A 15,431-nucleotide genomic window follows, 5' to 3' on the forward strand; every position below is an offset into this window, starting at 1 on the left:
CAGTAGTTAATTATATTTTAAATCACTTTATACATGCTATAATATGAACATTCATATGACAGATCATAATGCATTGGCAACTGGTCTTAAAATATTGATTAAAAAATCCAGAAAGCAAAAGCCCGTTCATTCAAAATAAAAGCTCCAAGTTTTCCCTTGCATGTATCCTGCACTATTGATTCACTGACATCGTGTATTTACTTTAAGCTAGTATAGGCCTATGTTGTTCGTATGAATGCAAGGAGCCATGAATCAATCCCAATAGAGAATAAGTCATCTGGTGCATCCTAAGGTCAAATACAATGTGTTCCCTTTATGAATTTTGATTTGATACATTACTGCATTTAGTTATAGCCCACAGACTTGCATTGTTAGTAAATTGTCAAAAATCCAATCCTGCATTATCAATACCTTTCGAGTTATTTCAATTGAGTAATCCGATTACTGAATAAAAAAACGATAATGTTCTCATTTAAGATTTTATTGCTCATTCACACATCCATGCAAACCTCCTTACATCCATATTTGTATGCACACACTCTTCCACGAGCGGAACAAGATGACATCTTTTAAATAAGTAGCAAAGGAGATACCAGTCAAATCTACTGAAACAAAATGTAGACTGGAAAAATGAAGCTATTTTCAAGTAATCATTAAATTCAATGAAACTATTAAGGATTTAAAAAATCCTTCACAATGTAATAAAGATGTGCACTTTGAATGCCAGATACACAGTAGGTGCACCAACACTGAAAACTTAGAAACATTTCCTTTCCCAAAAAAAGTGTCAAATGTAAGGCTAATTATTCATCAAAATGAGGTCAAAACTGCAGAGTCCAACTAATAAATTAACCATTTATAGCAGAGCTGTTTGCCTTGAATGCTTGTATTGAGGCAGATAAAAACATTAACACACCAGTATGAAAGAGCATAGGACTACATTAAAACTGCAATATTCCATAAACAGCGTGTAGTGAGTGTACAATGTCTGTATGTGTACATGTCCTAAGTCCTCATTTAACATTTTAGTCAACTTTTAACCATGCTAAAAATTCAAGATCAAATGTTAAAAGGTGGAGTCAGCGATTCTGGACAACGTTTGTTGTCAAAATCTCTTGTAATCATAATCAGTGAATATCTTCTCAAAATCCGCTACCTGTCTGTACTGCTTGTGTGCTGGAAAATAATCCAGTGAGGAGATATTCACTGATTTTGACAAAAAGCATTCTCCAGAATCGCTGGCTCCACCTTTAAAAAGGCATTTCAAATGTGTTTACGCACGTTAACAAGCCTTCAATCTTTTGACTGGACTCTGCTGCGATGCCCCCATGTCCTCGCCTCAACTAGTGTAGTGTTTGCCTTGGCTAAAGCCGGCCTGGTTGTAGTGCTGCCCGCCTTGTTGGAAGAACTGTTCAAACTGTCCACCTTGGTTAACATTTTGGGCCCCTCTCCCTCCCCAACCCCCTCCCCCTCGGCCTCCTCTTCCCCTGCCCCCCCGACCTCCTCGCCCCCCGCCTCTCTCCTGGTGCCAGCCTCCATCTTGCTGGTGATTGTTATTGTGACCGCTGCCTCCTCCGTTGTAACCAGAGTCCTGGTTGGCTCCTTGGTGGTTCCCTCCCCCTCCGTACCCACCCCTCCCTCCTGACTCCTGATAGTGGCCCTGGTTGTACCCACCTCTCCCTCCTCCTCCTCCCCCCCCTCCACCACCTCCTTCCCCCCACCCTCCCTGAACCTTCCCCCCCCTGCCTCCTCTGCCTCCCCTGTCTGCGTGTCCTCCTCCCCCTCTCTCATATCCTCCGCGGCCTCCCTGGTTGTAATGGTCGTAGCCTCCGCCCCTGCCGCCGCCCCCGCCGTAGTGTCCTCCGCCTTGGGGAGCGTCCTGACGTTTCTGCCAGGACGGCATCTCTGGAGGTGGAGCCTCGATCTCGCAGGGTCGGCCTCCCCTGTCCGGTACTCGCCCCATTAGGACCTGAGGAGAAGGACGCACGTTGAAAGCAAGTGGTTCAAAAGGTAGCCTGCTGGGCCGATTTGAGCCCGCTTTTATTTGTTCGTAAGAAGTTTCTGTCGGTTTGACTGCACATGATGTGCTAAGGAAAGGGACTTAAAACAAATTAAGTAAACTAACAAGATGCTGGTTCTTCAGTCAGTGACCACGTTTACAGGCACAGCAGATTTCGATTAAGATCCATACTGAGTTTATGTGAGGCAGGGGGGAGGGGAATGGGTGTTGTGTATGTATTGTATGTGTTCACTTATGCCTCGTTTCCACCGAGTAGAGCGGGTTGGGTCGGAGCGGCTCAGAGCGGGACAGCTCACTTTTAAGAATCTCGGTGGTGTTTCCACCGCCGACCCTACCCTTACTGGTATAGGGCGGGGTTTAGGCTGGACTGCGATAGCCGGCGCCAGAATGTGGGTCAAACTATCGGGCTGTGGAACAACTGTGGTCAAGCCAGCGGTCTCTCGTTTTTGCTTGGTCTAACCAGCCGCTTCTTTATTTATTCCCCCGTGTTCTTGTGAGCACAGAGACGGCTCAGTGAAACTGATAGAGACAGTGAGCGAACAGCGCTGGCTGCGGCAGCTACGTGACATCGTAGCAGTGGGACACAGTGTAGCCAACTGATTCATTTAATGACGAGGAAAAACACCACACAATAAACAGTGCTGCGCTCACATGTTCGCCAAAACACAAGACTCTCTTCACTCTAGCCGAGGTCACTACACACGGCAGAAATGATTCTTTCGACCAACTTTGGTCAAGCCAGCGGTCTCTCGTTTTTGCTTGGTCAAACCAGCCGCTTCTTTATTTATTCCCCCCGTGTTGTTGTGAGCGTGTATTTACTACTATCTATGGCGTAAACACACTGAGACGGCTCGGTGCAACTCATAGAGACAGTGAGCGAACAGTGCTGGCTGCGGCAGCTACGCAGTGGGACAAAGTGTAACCAACTGATTAATTTATTGACGAGGAAAAACACCACAATAAACAGTGCTGTGCTAATTTTCGCCAAAACACAAGACTCTCTTCACTCTTGCCGAGATGACTACACATGGCGGAAATGATTCTTTCGACCAATCAAATGACGGCAGTGTGTAGCGCCGCCTTTTAGGCACCCTTTCAGGTGGCTAGTACCCCTACGGAGGAGTACTGAGATTAGGAGCGGCTCAGAGCGGTTAGGTGCGCTTAAACCGTACCCTACCCAACTTTTGCCAAATGAAAAGCCAAACTACCCGGACCGAACCGCTCCGATCCGACCCGCTCTACTCGGTGGAAACGAGGCATTATTCTGTTTTTTTTGTCCATATGTAAACATAAAACCACAAAAAAAAAAGATCCATACTGTGGTTAAGACAATAGAAATAAGGTATTTCCATGTGATGCAGCTACGAAAACATTCCCGTTTACATGTCAATCAGCATATCTAAAATAAACCAGCGACGTTCACTAGTAGAAACATCATGAAGTCAGACATTAGTGAGTTCTTCTCAGGCAATAATTCCCATCTCATCCAAGGAAAAGGAATGCTCGTTATGACATTATTTTTGTATTGCATTGTATTGTATTTTCATCCAAAAATGGCACCTGTTCTTTCAATGAGGTTTACACACTGTAAATCAGGAAATGAGTGTCAAACTGCAGCAAATGCCCAGCCTGGTCCTACCAGACCATCGTACTTCATGTAGCCTGGTCCTACCAGACCATCGTACTTCATTTAATTTGTACAGAAGGTCTGGAATCGTTCAATTGACAAACGTAAACTCACTTGAAGGCGGGTGTCTGTTGAAGTTTAAAACTATTGGATCTGCCAAGTGCCACTCTGGATCTGCCAACCAATCGCGTAACGTTTGGTCGGGACGTATGTTATGCGCCGGCTTCTGCAACTGAAACTGGCGCAAGTCATTATTCTCAGCCACTCCCTCTGTTAGCTGATTGGACCGCTAAAAAAATCTACAGGAGAAAACCCGCGCATATACCGTGGACCCAGACTGACCACTGAAGGGAAATAAAAATTGAGCGGAAGTAGGTAGGCGGGCGGTGCCAGGCTAGCAAATGCCCAAAAAATGCAGCGAAAACTCGTGTGGGAATATTTAGTGCGAATAGGGTGTAAAATACTCTAGTCTTAATATGATAACTGCTCACCCCTTCTATGACCTTATTCATAGTCCTACTATGACCTTATTTTGATAAGCTGTTTACATGGCAATGTACTAGCTGGAATAGGAACTTAACCGGGTTAGTATCGGAATATTGCTGTGCATGTAAACGTGATCATTGAGGGCGTCCTTCATTGAATGCTTAAGCAAAGTTCAGTTCCCACATTAAACAGCCTAGCATCTTTTTAAACAACACACTGAACAGGCATTTAGCCAAACAGGAAAAACAGTGCATGTAATAGTATGACACCGGGAATGATTAAAACACTGTTGTGACTAAACCGTGTTTAGCCCACCTTGTTAATGGCACAAGCAGTCTTCTCTCTGATCCTTCCACTGCTTGTACGTAAGATCTTGGAGAAGTCTTGTCGAGCAGCAAGAAGATGGGCAACAGACATTTGACTTTTTGTGCCGAGAGCAGAACGCAGGGGCTGGTACACCTTGGCCAACTTATCAGCGTGAGTCTGTTATCAAATGTGTAAAAATCAAAAACGTATTCATTTCTGGAAAGGAGCACATCAAGAATATCAGCCATATATTGTATTGAATGTGTAGTATGAAGTAGGCAACAATTTGCGACAGACCATTTTAATAATATGACAAAAATCCTTGATCAATTCATATTGTAAAAAGTTCAAGACACAATAAAATGAGTAACAATGAAAAAAGCAGGATAAAAGGGAAAATGTGAGCATTTTTTTTTTTGCTTTTCTGTATGCATTATTTTGAGATATTTATAATGCTTTCGTCAAAAAGTCATATTGGAGAATTTTTTTTTACAGGGAGCAGACACTACATTTTGTCTCTATTACCATCAATGAGGCGTTCCAGCTGATGAAAGTTGCAGCCCCTTCCACAATACTGACGCAGAAATTTTAAATGTGTAAGAAATAGAAAATGTAACAAAAAAAAGTCAGATTCAAATCAATTTAAGCAGGAATAACAAGGACTATGACAAAATTAGGGACAATGTTCAATGTAGCTAAATTCCCTTATACAGTGCTGCCCCCCCCCCCTTCCTGTGATAATTGTGTGGCCTTTCAATATTCACGTTTGGCCTTTTTAAAATGTTCACTTCTGCCACATTCTTTGTTAAACTCTTCTTCCTTAAAAGGTGAAGTAGGAGATTTATTTATGTTAATATAAGTGTTAAATCGCTCTTTATTCGTACAGTGATCACTTATATAGTGTGAGCGTCTCATAAAGTCGATCTCTCTGTCACCAGCTCTGCATGTAATCATCAAATAAACTTTTCGGGGATCCCACTACTGATCCAACCAGAAGAGAGAACGCTACACACCGGCACCCGTCTCACTGCCGGTGCACATGCAGAGCGACAGATGGGTGAATGTTTATGTGCTTTACCAGCGGAGCAGGTAAAAATCCTTCCCACTGTCTTTTTTGATGGTTTTTATCATGTTTTATCACACTTATGGATCTGAGATGATGCTAGATAACTTGCTGCATTAATGTGGTGATGTGGAGACGACGGAGAGGACTGCTAACTGCAGTTAGTGACAGGAAGTTAGCTAAACTGACCATTCCGCTTACTGAACCTTTAATAAAGTGTCCTTTCTCTCACAGAGCAAAGAGCAGAGCCACGTGAAGATTCCAGGTTTCCACCTACCTTTGCTTTGTCAGACCAGCCGAACGACTGCACCGTCACATCCAGACGTTTCAACAACATTTTCCTTCTCACTTCATACTCGTTTACAAGTGCTTGGTTTATGGCTTCAATTTTTTCCTGGAAAATAAAAAATAAAAATTATTTGGTTCAATTCTACAGTGTTCCCCTAGTTATGTTGTATTTCTTTAATTGTTTTCCAGTATTTACCAAGTGCACAGGTCCTAAGGCCTTCTTCATCAATGGCTCTCCCACATGATTTGGTGGTACTCTACACATGGCTTCTTTCAGCTATGAAAAAGGACCAAGAGTGTGAAGTATGAGTGTATGAATGGACACACACAAAAATGAAGCTGGAACAGCAGAGACAACACATTAAACCATAATGACAAAAGCAACAGGCTATTAAAAGGAATTGAAAGTTGGGGGGCAGACATGGTGTAGTGGTAAGAGCGCTCCCCCCCCCAACAAGAGGCTCAGTCCTCAGTCGCAGCAGAGCCGGGTTGGAATCCGGCCTGGGTCGTTCTCCTATCATTTCCCTATCTGCCCCATTGCATCTATGTCTCTCCAAAACTGTCTAATAACAAAGCCAACGAAAAAAAAGGCCCAAAGAAATCTGAATTGTATCTGGAATTGAAAGGTGAAATCCCCACATGCTGCTCAGTTTCTCTGGTGGGTCCACACCACCTCTCCTCTGTCACTAGACCAACTGACCTTCTTCTCAATCCCACTGAAAAACTGGAACATGGTGATGTTGGCTGGAGGCTTGGACATGCCCAGGGACATGCAGATTCCCTTCAGTTCCATGAACACTACGCTGCCAGACTCCTGGGCTTTCTTCTCTGGCTTATTAACCAGGATCATCCTCGACGCCTCCAACTCAGACACCAGAAAGGCTGAAAAAAATAAAAATAGTTTGGTTCAATTAAATGAAATTAAAAAACGTCTTGAATACAGAAGTTAATAATAAACATTGTTATCATAATCACAATTTTTTTTTCAGAAGCACAGTAGTTATGATAGCCTGGCTCCGCCCGCCCGCCTACTTCCGGCCAAATTTCATTTTCCCTTCAGTAGTCAGTCTGGGTGTACAGCGCATTTCCCAGATTCTCCGGAGAATCTACAATCGTCCAATCAGCAAACAGAGCGAGTGGCTGAGAACGCTCCAGTTTCAGTTGAATGCTGCGTTCCTTTATGCTCGGAAGAAGGAGATTTCCGACTTGGTAGTTCCGAGTTCCGACCTGTCTGTGTTCCAGTGCATCTGCTCGCGAAAGTATGGACGCCTAAAACCTTTCTCGTCCAAATAACTAAACGTTAGGCTCTAACAAGTTACTGTTGCCAGGTATCGGTAGATTCATAGACTACAATATGTAGTGAAGTCGGAAATTTCCGAGTTCCCTGTCCAACTGGAACGCACCATCAAAAGCCGGCTCATGACACACGTGATGACCAAACGTGATGCGATTGGTTTGCTGATCCAGAGTGGCACTGGGCAGATCCAATAGTTTTAAACTTCGACAGACACCCGCCTCCAAGTGAGTGAACGTTTGCCAATTACAGCACTTCCAGACCTTCTGTACAAATGAAATGAAGTACGATGGTCTGGTTGGACCAGGCTATAGTTATGATAGAAGGTGACACCAATATCTCCTAAGAAAGTGAGATTGTCTCATGTATTAACATTGGATTTTTTTAATTCCACTGACATTTGTCAGTTCCAGGGTCAGGTCATTGGAATATTTAAATTAAACAGTGCTATTAGATACATTATTAGCTGCATCAGTGTTTTTCCTGCTAATATGTTAAACATGGCAACTTTCTTGTGTTGTTGTGTTGGCTCAGAATAGATCCAATGGGTAGAGGATGCAGATATTACTAGCAGTGTTTCCCGCAGGAATTTTTTCAGCAGCGGTGGTGTGGTCCCCCGAACCCACTAGGGGGGTCTGGGGGCATGCCCCCTCGGCCGAAGGTTTTTGTACCCTTTAAATTTGAATGCATGAATCTGTTGCACTTTGAGAGGAGAATATGCACTTAAATCCCATTCAAGGAGTCTTGTGTATTACTATAGATGGGATAATTGATGCTGACTCTTAAACAAGTTTAACCCTAGCCCCTAAGCTATTTTTGAGATGTTTTGGTTCGCCTGGATTTATTCTCTTATTAAGATTGCATTCATCACCCTTTTAACGCACAGCAGTCAAGCTATGAACATCATTTATTTGGGCCACAACCTGGACTATAAGAATATGTGTGCTGCAGTGATGTCGTTTGAATGTAGGAAATATCAATTAGACCAAGGGTGTCAAACTCATTTTTCACAAAGGGCCACTCTACGATATGATAATCACACTAAGGGCCAGACATGTAGTTTACCGTCATGCCTTCTTTTTAATCCAAAAAGTAAAAACAACATACCTATGAATATATTGTAAAACAACCTGCATACAGGGCATATAGGCTAGGTTTTGTATCAACATTTGGGGGTACAAATTATAGGTAGGGGTTATGGGGGCACCCCCCAGAAAATTTTGAACTTAACACTTAATTTCCTGCATTCTGGTGGATAAAAATCCACCGATCTGTGCCTTTTCTACAATAATTTAGTGGAAATGTATTTTTTTCTGTGAAGGAGAAGACAACATTCAGGTTCATTGAGAAAGAGCTATAAGTGAATATAATTTTTTTAGGAATCATGACCCAGCACCGGTGTAAACTATTTATGACAGTTTACATTGGTAATGAATTGCAAAGCCACCACTGGAAACAAAAGGGATGGGCTATCAGTAGCTACCTAACGTTAGCTACATAACACATATCCAGATAATTTTAGCATGAATCCTTAGACACTTGACACAATCTAACATCAATATTAGCATGCTATTTAGCCACATAAATTGGCCTATTTAAAGCCCTTTAGAAAACTGACATATTTTCTTTGATGCAAGTTCATCAATTCATGGCTTAAAATCCTGAGCTGTAGAACTTTCCGCAGACAAATCCGCAGACAAATTTCAATGTTACCATTGACTAATAAAGTAACTTAACTATACTGTAGTACAAATGGGTGTGCTCATTATCGAGGCTTGCAGGATTCACATAGGCTTGTGAATAAAGTAGCAAAGGTACTCCACCCAGTCAAACTTAACAGCCAAGAATGACACTGACACTAAACAAATAATGTGCCACAGGTGTGGGACCTTTAAAGCTCCTTAGGCCTGATTATAAAAATGTAAGCCCTGTGTTAGATTAACTGACTGAATTTCCTGTTGCCAAAGTTTTTGTTTTATCAAGTAATTTAAGCACATCTCCGTCCAACACACACACACACACACACACACACACACACACACACACACCCCCCCCATTCTCATGTCTAGTGGTGGCCAAATGCATTGTCGGCACCCTGTGCAGCGCAGTGTTTCTCAGTATATGACTGTATAACACCCAACAGGTGGGTGCGGTACAACAGTGCACATAAAATGCAAAAGACTTGAACCTTTCAGCCCACATGTCAATGCAGCAACTATTTTCCATTATACATGTTTTATCTCTTTAACTTAAGATGTTGCAAAGTTGTGTTCTCTTACTGAGGAGCAGCAGACAGTCGGTGCGGCTGAGGAACCTCTGGGTGAGGTCTCCATTGGTGAGGACAGCGTAAGGACAGGCCAGCTCGGCCAGCAGGCCACTCATCTCCACCTGGAAGCTCTCCGCCTCGCTCGGACCTGGGGAGAGGAGAAGGACCAACATTACAAACATGATGTCATGTGACAGGCAAATAGGTCGGGTTAAATCTCACGTCACCAGTCTAAAGCCTTGTTTCCACTGAGCGGTTCGGTTTGGTACGGCTCAGTTGTGAAGTGAACCAAAATAAAAGAAACCTCCCATATCTATATCCGTCCCCTTTCTCCCTGTTCAATCCAGAGATTGGACTATTCTTGATTTTAATTTGTCAATCAGAAAAGTGAATTGGAGTTAGATATTTGGCCTCCCGTCGAGCCCGAAAACGGTGGAAAATGGACTTAAAGAGGACCCATTATACTACTTTTCTGATCTTAATTTCTTGTTTTACACTGCTATAGAGCAACCTGACACGAAACACATCACAAAAAACTATGTAGATTTTCGGGAAGCTCTTTCTCTTATTTTGGCGATCCAGCATGCCTGTGCTTCGGCCATCTTCGCTCCCTCCGCCTGTGCTCCGCCTGTGCTTCGGCCATCTCCCCGCCCCCTCCTGCAAACCCCACTCCGTTGTGATTGGTTACCTTCCTTCCGGAACACTTTCAGTGGCGGGAAGCGCGAGCATGGACCTATAAGGGCGCGAGGCAGACGCGAGCAAGGAAGTGACAGCATTACCATACATGGAAACATCCGCGTGGTGACGACACCAAGTTACATGCGACGTCACGAAGTTACAAAGTGTCAAGCCGCTTTGAACACGTGACTTCTCGACTGGCTAGAATAGTGTTTAGTGCTCTGCACAGACACCCTAGACGGTCAGCAGGGAATACGTCGAAATGCATGTAAGTCATTATTTGATAATTTAGTATGGTTAAGCATGACTATAAATCATCATAAAAACGTTTATAGGTCATAAAAGTCAAAAAGCATCATAGGTCCTCTTTAAGAACACTGAAACTCTAGACAGGGGGTTAATTGTTTCCAAGGAGACCTATCTTTTCTACAACATTACCACGCCTAGCAGAGGAGAATCAATTTATTGCACACAAACAAGAGAAATTAATTTTTTCTTATTGTGTGGCGTTTATCCTCTTCATTGAATTAATCAGCGGGCTACACCGTGTCCCTCTGCTATGATGTCACCATAGTAGCCTAGCTGCAGAGGCCAGCGCTGTTCAAAAGGCTCTGAGCCATAGACTGTATCTAACCACGTCTATCACCTCGCCTACCAAGTAAGGGTACTGTCTGCAGTGAAAACGCAAGACAGATCTAGGGTGACCGTGCCCTGCAGAACCAAACTATGTTGCTCAGTGGAAACAATGTACAAGCAATACAGCCATTATGTTTCTAAGCAGCCACTTGGCCGACCCCAAACAGAAACCCTCTTTGCTGAATTAGGAATAAATGTGAGTCATAGTCAACATGTCGATTTTTTCCCACTTATAAATATAATCAGTTAACTAAACCAACCCAATTACTTTCCCCCACATAAGAACATTTCCCTTTTTCATTTCTTTGGCACTGTCATCATCAGCCTTCTGCTAGCAAGAAAAGGAACGGACACTAGTAGAAGCGTGCTTGATAAGCAACCCCTCTGTCACAATTAATCTATTCTCTTCACTCTGCACCGGGGGCAGCTCTATTAACTGGCGGTGAAATGTGTCTCACAGTTAGTAGCGTGGACATTCTCTTCCAGCTTGCAGTAGAGTCTGAGCTCTGAGACGACCCAGGAACACAGCTTAGTGTACTCAGGCGAAGCTGCTCCGACGTTTACAGCAGAATCAAAAAGCCCTTCCTCCAACAGAGGGCCTTGGTACCTGGAAGGACACACACACATAGCTCAGATGAACACACACAAATCCACATTTAAAATTAACTATTTGATTTCTTTATCAGTAGACTAGGCTACACCATGGCAGTGATGATAAGAAACATTGAGGTTTAGTGAGCAAAGCCAGGTTTGACAGTCAGGGCCAATGAAGACAAACCACATCATAATATATAAATATAAATGTGTATTATAATAGATTACAATTGGTTGTTAGAAAGAGCCGTGTTGCTTTACTGCTATGAATCATGACGGGGCCGCTTTCTGCTGACACTTCTCGGCCAACATGTCAACTCAGTCTGTAGGTCTATTAATACCGGTGCGCACATGGATAGCTATGATGTATATAAATAACTATTTAAAACAAACCATCAGACCAACACTAGCAACAAAAGCAAGCTAGCCATTTCGCTATGGCAAGCTAGTAATACGCTGGTTAAACTACATAACACAGAGAGGGCTGATTATTGGAATGTCGGCTCATGCAAAATATGATCTATCAACTGTGGCATACTTACCCTAAATCTTCAAGAGAGACGAGAATGTCATTCTCCATCCCAGTAATCGATCGATATGCTTTAAAACCAAGTACTATGAGACAGAGATTTCACATCAGCCAGCTCAGCTGATACACGTTTTACTTCGTTTACTTCTTCTTTGGATTCAATTCAATTACGGCTGGCGAACCAGCTTGGCGAGGCTTTACCTCCACCTAGCGGACAACAGCAGCAACAAGACAGGGCTGTCGATTTTTAAGTGAATTCTAGGCCCGAAGCACCAAGAGCTGCAAAGTAATAATAATAATAATAATAATAATAATAATAATAATAATAATAATAATAATAATAATAATAATAATAATAATAATAATAATAATAATAATAATAATAATAATAATAATAATAATAATAATAATAATATGAGCAACTGGCTGAAGAATGTAGTTTTATGTTTTTGTTCACATCAGTATTTCCTGCCAAGCTAAATCAGCTCATCAAGAACACTTACTGCTGTCTGATTGACCACTTCTACTAATGGTATGCATGAATTCAAGAAGATGGGCATCATCAAGTACAACTGGAGCTATTGTCCATCACCTTTTTCCAGACCATTGATACTGAAAAGAAGGCGGAGTTAGGTGGAAATGGCTGGACTCTGTATTTAAGATGGGCAAATATATGCCAGGAACAGCATATCTTCTGCTATTAGGACACATGGCAGAAGTTCCCTGAGAGATACAGTACATCTGGTGACAGAGGCTCTCCACAAGAAAGAAGATTTCTCTTTGCATGTTTTTGATATTAGCACAACTACAGCACTAACCTGTGTTTTCTCTCTGTAGGTGCTATTTGTCTTTGTAGGCGTACTTGAAATGTGCTGCAAACTGAACCTGAAAACCGATGTAGTTGGAATCAAATTCAGGTCACCTCAAATGGAGCTACTGATGATTGTTTAGTTCATAAGTGCTTCTCTTTGGGGTTGTCTTAATTATGACTTGTTCAACACAGATATGAATCAACATCTTTGTGTTCCTAGCTAAATGCATATGATAGTCACTAAAATCACCCAAACAGCAGCATTGACTTACCGTTTGAATGTAGTAAGTGCTACTTGTTGGGGTAGTTTTGCTGACCTTTTAAGTCCAAGGGGCATATGGGTGGACTCATTGAGAACCATTTTATACATAACTGTCTTAAGAATGTTATTTTATTTTCATATATGTCATCTGTATTCCCCTGACTTTAGTACTAACTTGTCTCTAGAATTCAGTAAGTGCTACTTGTTGGGGCAGTGTTGTATGACAATTTCTACAGACTGTAGCGGAAAACACATGTAGTTTGAATCCAATTCAGATCACGCCAAATGGAGCTACTGATGATTGTTTAGTTCATGTGTGCTTCTCTTTGGGGTTGTCTTAATTATGACTTGTTCAACACAAATATGAATCAACATCTTTGTGTTCCTAGCTAAATGCATATGATAGTCACTAAAATCACCCAAACAGCAGCATTGACTTACCGTTTGAATGTAGTAAGTGCTACTTGTTGGGGTAGTTTTGCTGACCTTTTACGACCAAGGAGCATATCGGTGGACTCATTTTTAGTTGGAATCAAATTAAGATCACCTCAAATGGAGCCACTGATGATTGTTTAGTTCATAAGTGCTTCTCTTTGGGGTATTCTTAATTTTGACTTCTTCAACACAGATATGAATCAACTTATTTTTGTGTGCCTAACTAATTCATACGTTTGTCACTCAAATCACCCTAACAAATGAACTGACTTTAGTTGTGAAAGCAGTAAGTGCTACTTGTTGGGGTAGTTTTAGTTGACCTTTAAGACAAATTAATATCTGGATGAATTTATTAGCAAATACATTCTATACTATGAGCAACTGGCTGAATAATGTAGTTTTATGTTTTTGTTCACATCAGTATTTCCTGCCAAGCTAAATCAGCTCATCAAGAACACTTACTGCTGTCTGATTGACCACTTCTACTAATGGTATGCATGAATTCAAGAAGATGGGCATCATCAAGTACAACTGGAGCTATTGTCCATCACCCTTTTCCAGACCATTGATACTGAAAAGAAGGCGGAGTTAGGTGGAAATGGCTGGACTCTGTATTTAAGATGGGCAAATATATGCCAGGAACAGCATATCTTCTGCTATTAGGACACATGGCAGAAGTTCCTTGAGAGATACAGTACATCTGGTGACAGAGGCTCTCCACAAGAAAGAAGATTTCTCTTTGTATGTTTTTGATATTAGCACAACTACAGCACTAACCTGTGTTTTCTCTCTGTAGGTGCTATTTGTCTTTGTAGGCGTACTTGAAATGTGCTGCAAACTGAACCTGAAAACCGATGTAGTTGGAATCAAATTCAGATCACCTCAAATGGAGCCACTGATGATTGTTTAGTTCATAAGTGCTTCTCTTTGGGGTTGTCTTAATTATGACTTGTTCAACACAGATATGAATCAACATCTTTGTGTTCCTAGCTAAATGCATATGATAGTCACTAAAATCACCCAAACAGCAGCATTGACTTACCGTTTGAATGTAGTAAGTGCTACTTGTTGGGGTAGTTTTGCTGACCTTTTACGACCAAGGAGCATATCGGTGGACTCATTTTTAGTTGGAATCAAATTCAGATCACCTCAAATGGAGCCACTGATGATTGTTTAGTTCATAAGTGCTTCTCTTTGGGGTTGTCTTAATTATGACTTGTTCAACACAGATATGAATCGACATCTTTGTGTTCCTAGCTAAATGCATATGATAGTCACTAAAATCACCCAAACAGCAGCATTGACTTACCGTTTGAATGTAGTAAGTGCTACTTGTTGGGGTAGTTTTGCTGACCTTTTAAGTCCAAGGGGCATATCGGTGGACTCATTGAGAACCATTTTATACATAACTGTCTTAAGAATGTTATTTTATTTTCATATATGTCATCTGTATTCCCCTGACTTTAGTACTAACTTGTCTCTAGAATTCAGCAAGTGCTACTTGTTGGGGCAGTGTTGTATGACAATTTCTACAGACTGTAGCTGAAAACACATGTAGTTTGAATCCAATTCAGATCACGCCAAATGGAGCTACTGATGATTGTTTAGTTCGTAAGTGCTTCTCTTTGGGGTTGTCTTAATTATGACTTGTTCAACACAGATATGAATCAACATCTTTGTGTTCCTAGCTAAATGCATATGATAGTCACTAAAATCACCCAAACAGCAGCATTGACATACCGTTGGAATGTATTAAGTGCTACTTGTTGGGGTAGTTTTGCTGACCTTTTACGACCAAGGAGCATATTGGTGGACTCATTTTTAGTTTGAATCCAATTCAGATCACCTCAAATGGAGCCACTGATGATTGTTTAGTTCATAAGTGCTTCTCTTTGGGGTATTCTTAATTTTGACTTCTTCAACACAGATATGAATCAACTTATTTTTGTGTGCCTAACTAATTCATACGTTTGTCACTCAAATCACCCTAACAAATGAACTGACTTTAGTTGTGAAAGCAGTAAGTGCTACTTGTTGGGGTAGTTTTAGTTGACCTTTAAGACAAATTAATATCTGGATGAATTTATTAGCAAATACATTCTATACTATGAGCAACTGGCTGAATAATGTAGTTTT

At 41.7% G+C, this 15,431-nt stretch overlaps 1 protein-coding gene across 1 annotated transcript; it reads right to left on the reverse strand.

Moving 5' to 3' along the window:
• Positions 1-536: 536 nt before the first annotated feature.
• On the reverse strand, positions 537-11,930 carry fam98a (family with sequence similarity 98 member A). Its single transcript, XM_080036529.1, has 8 exons — positions 11,801-11,930; positions 11,123-11,271; positions 9,364-9,498; positions 6,491-6,672; positions 5,987-6,067; positions 5,780-5,896; positions 4,449-4,616; positions 537-1,969 (listed from the first exon to the last, which is right to left on the reverse strand). The coding sequence occupies exons 1-8, from the start codon at positions 11,836-11,838 to the stop codon at positions 1,340-1,342; spliced, it is 1,500 nt and encodes a 499-aa protein (XP_079892655.1). The 5' UTR covers positions 11,839-11,930; the 3' UTR covers positions 537-1,339.
• Between the last annotated feature and the right edge of the window lie 3,501 nt (positions 11,931-15,431).

The sequence above is a fragment of the Ammodytes marinus genome (assembly GCF_949987685.1).
Source record: "Ammodytes marinus genome assembly, chromosome: 11".
Lineage (NCBI taxonomy): Eukaryota > Metazoa > Chordata > Actinopteri > Uranoscopiformes > Ammodytidae > Ammodytes > Ammodytes marinus.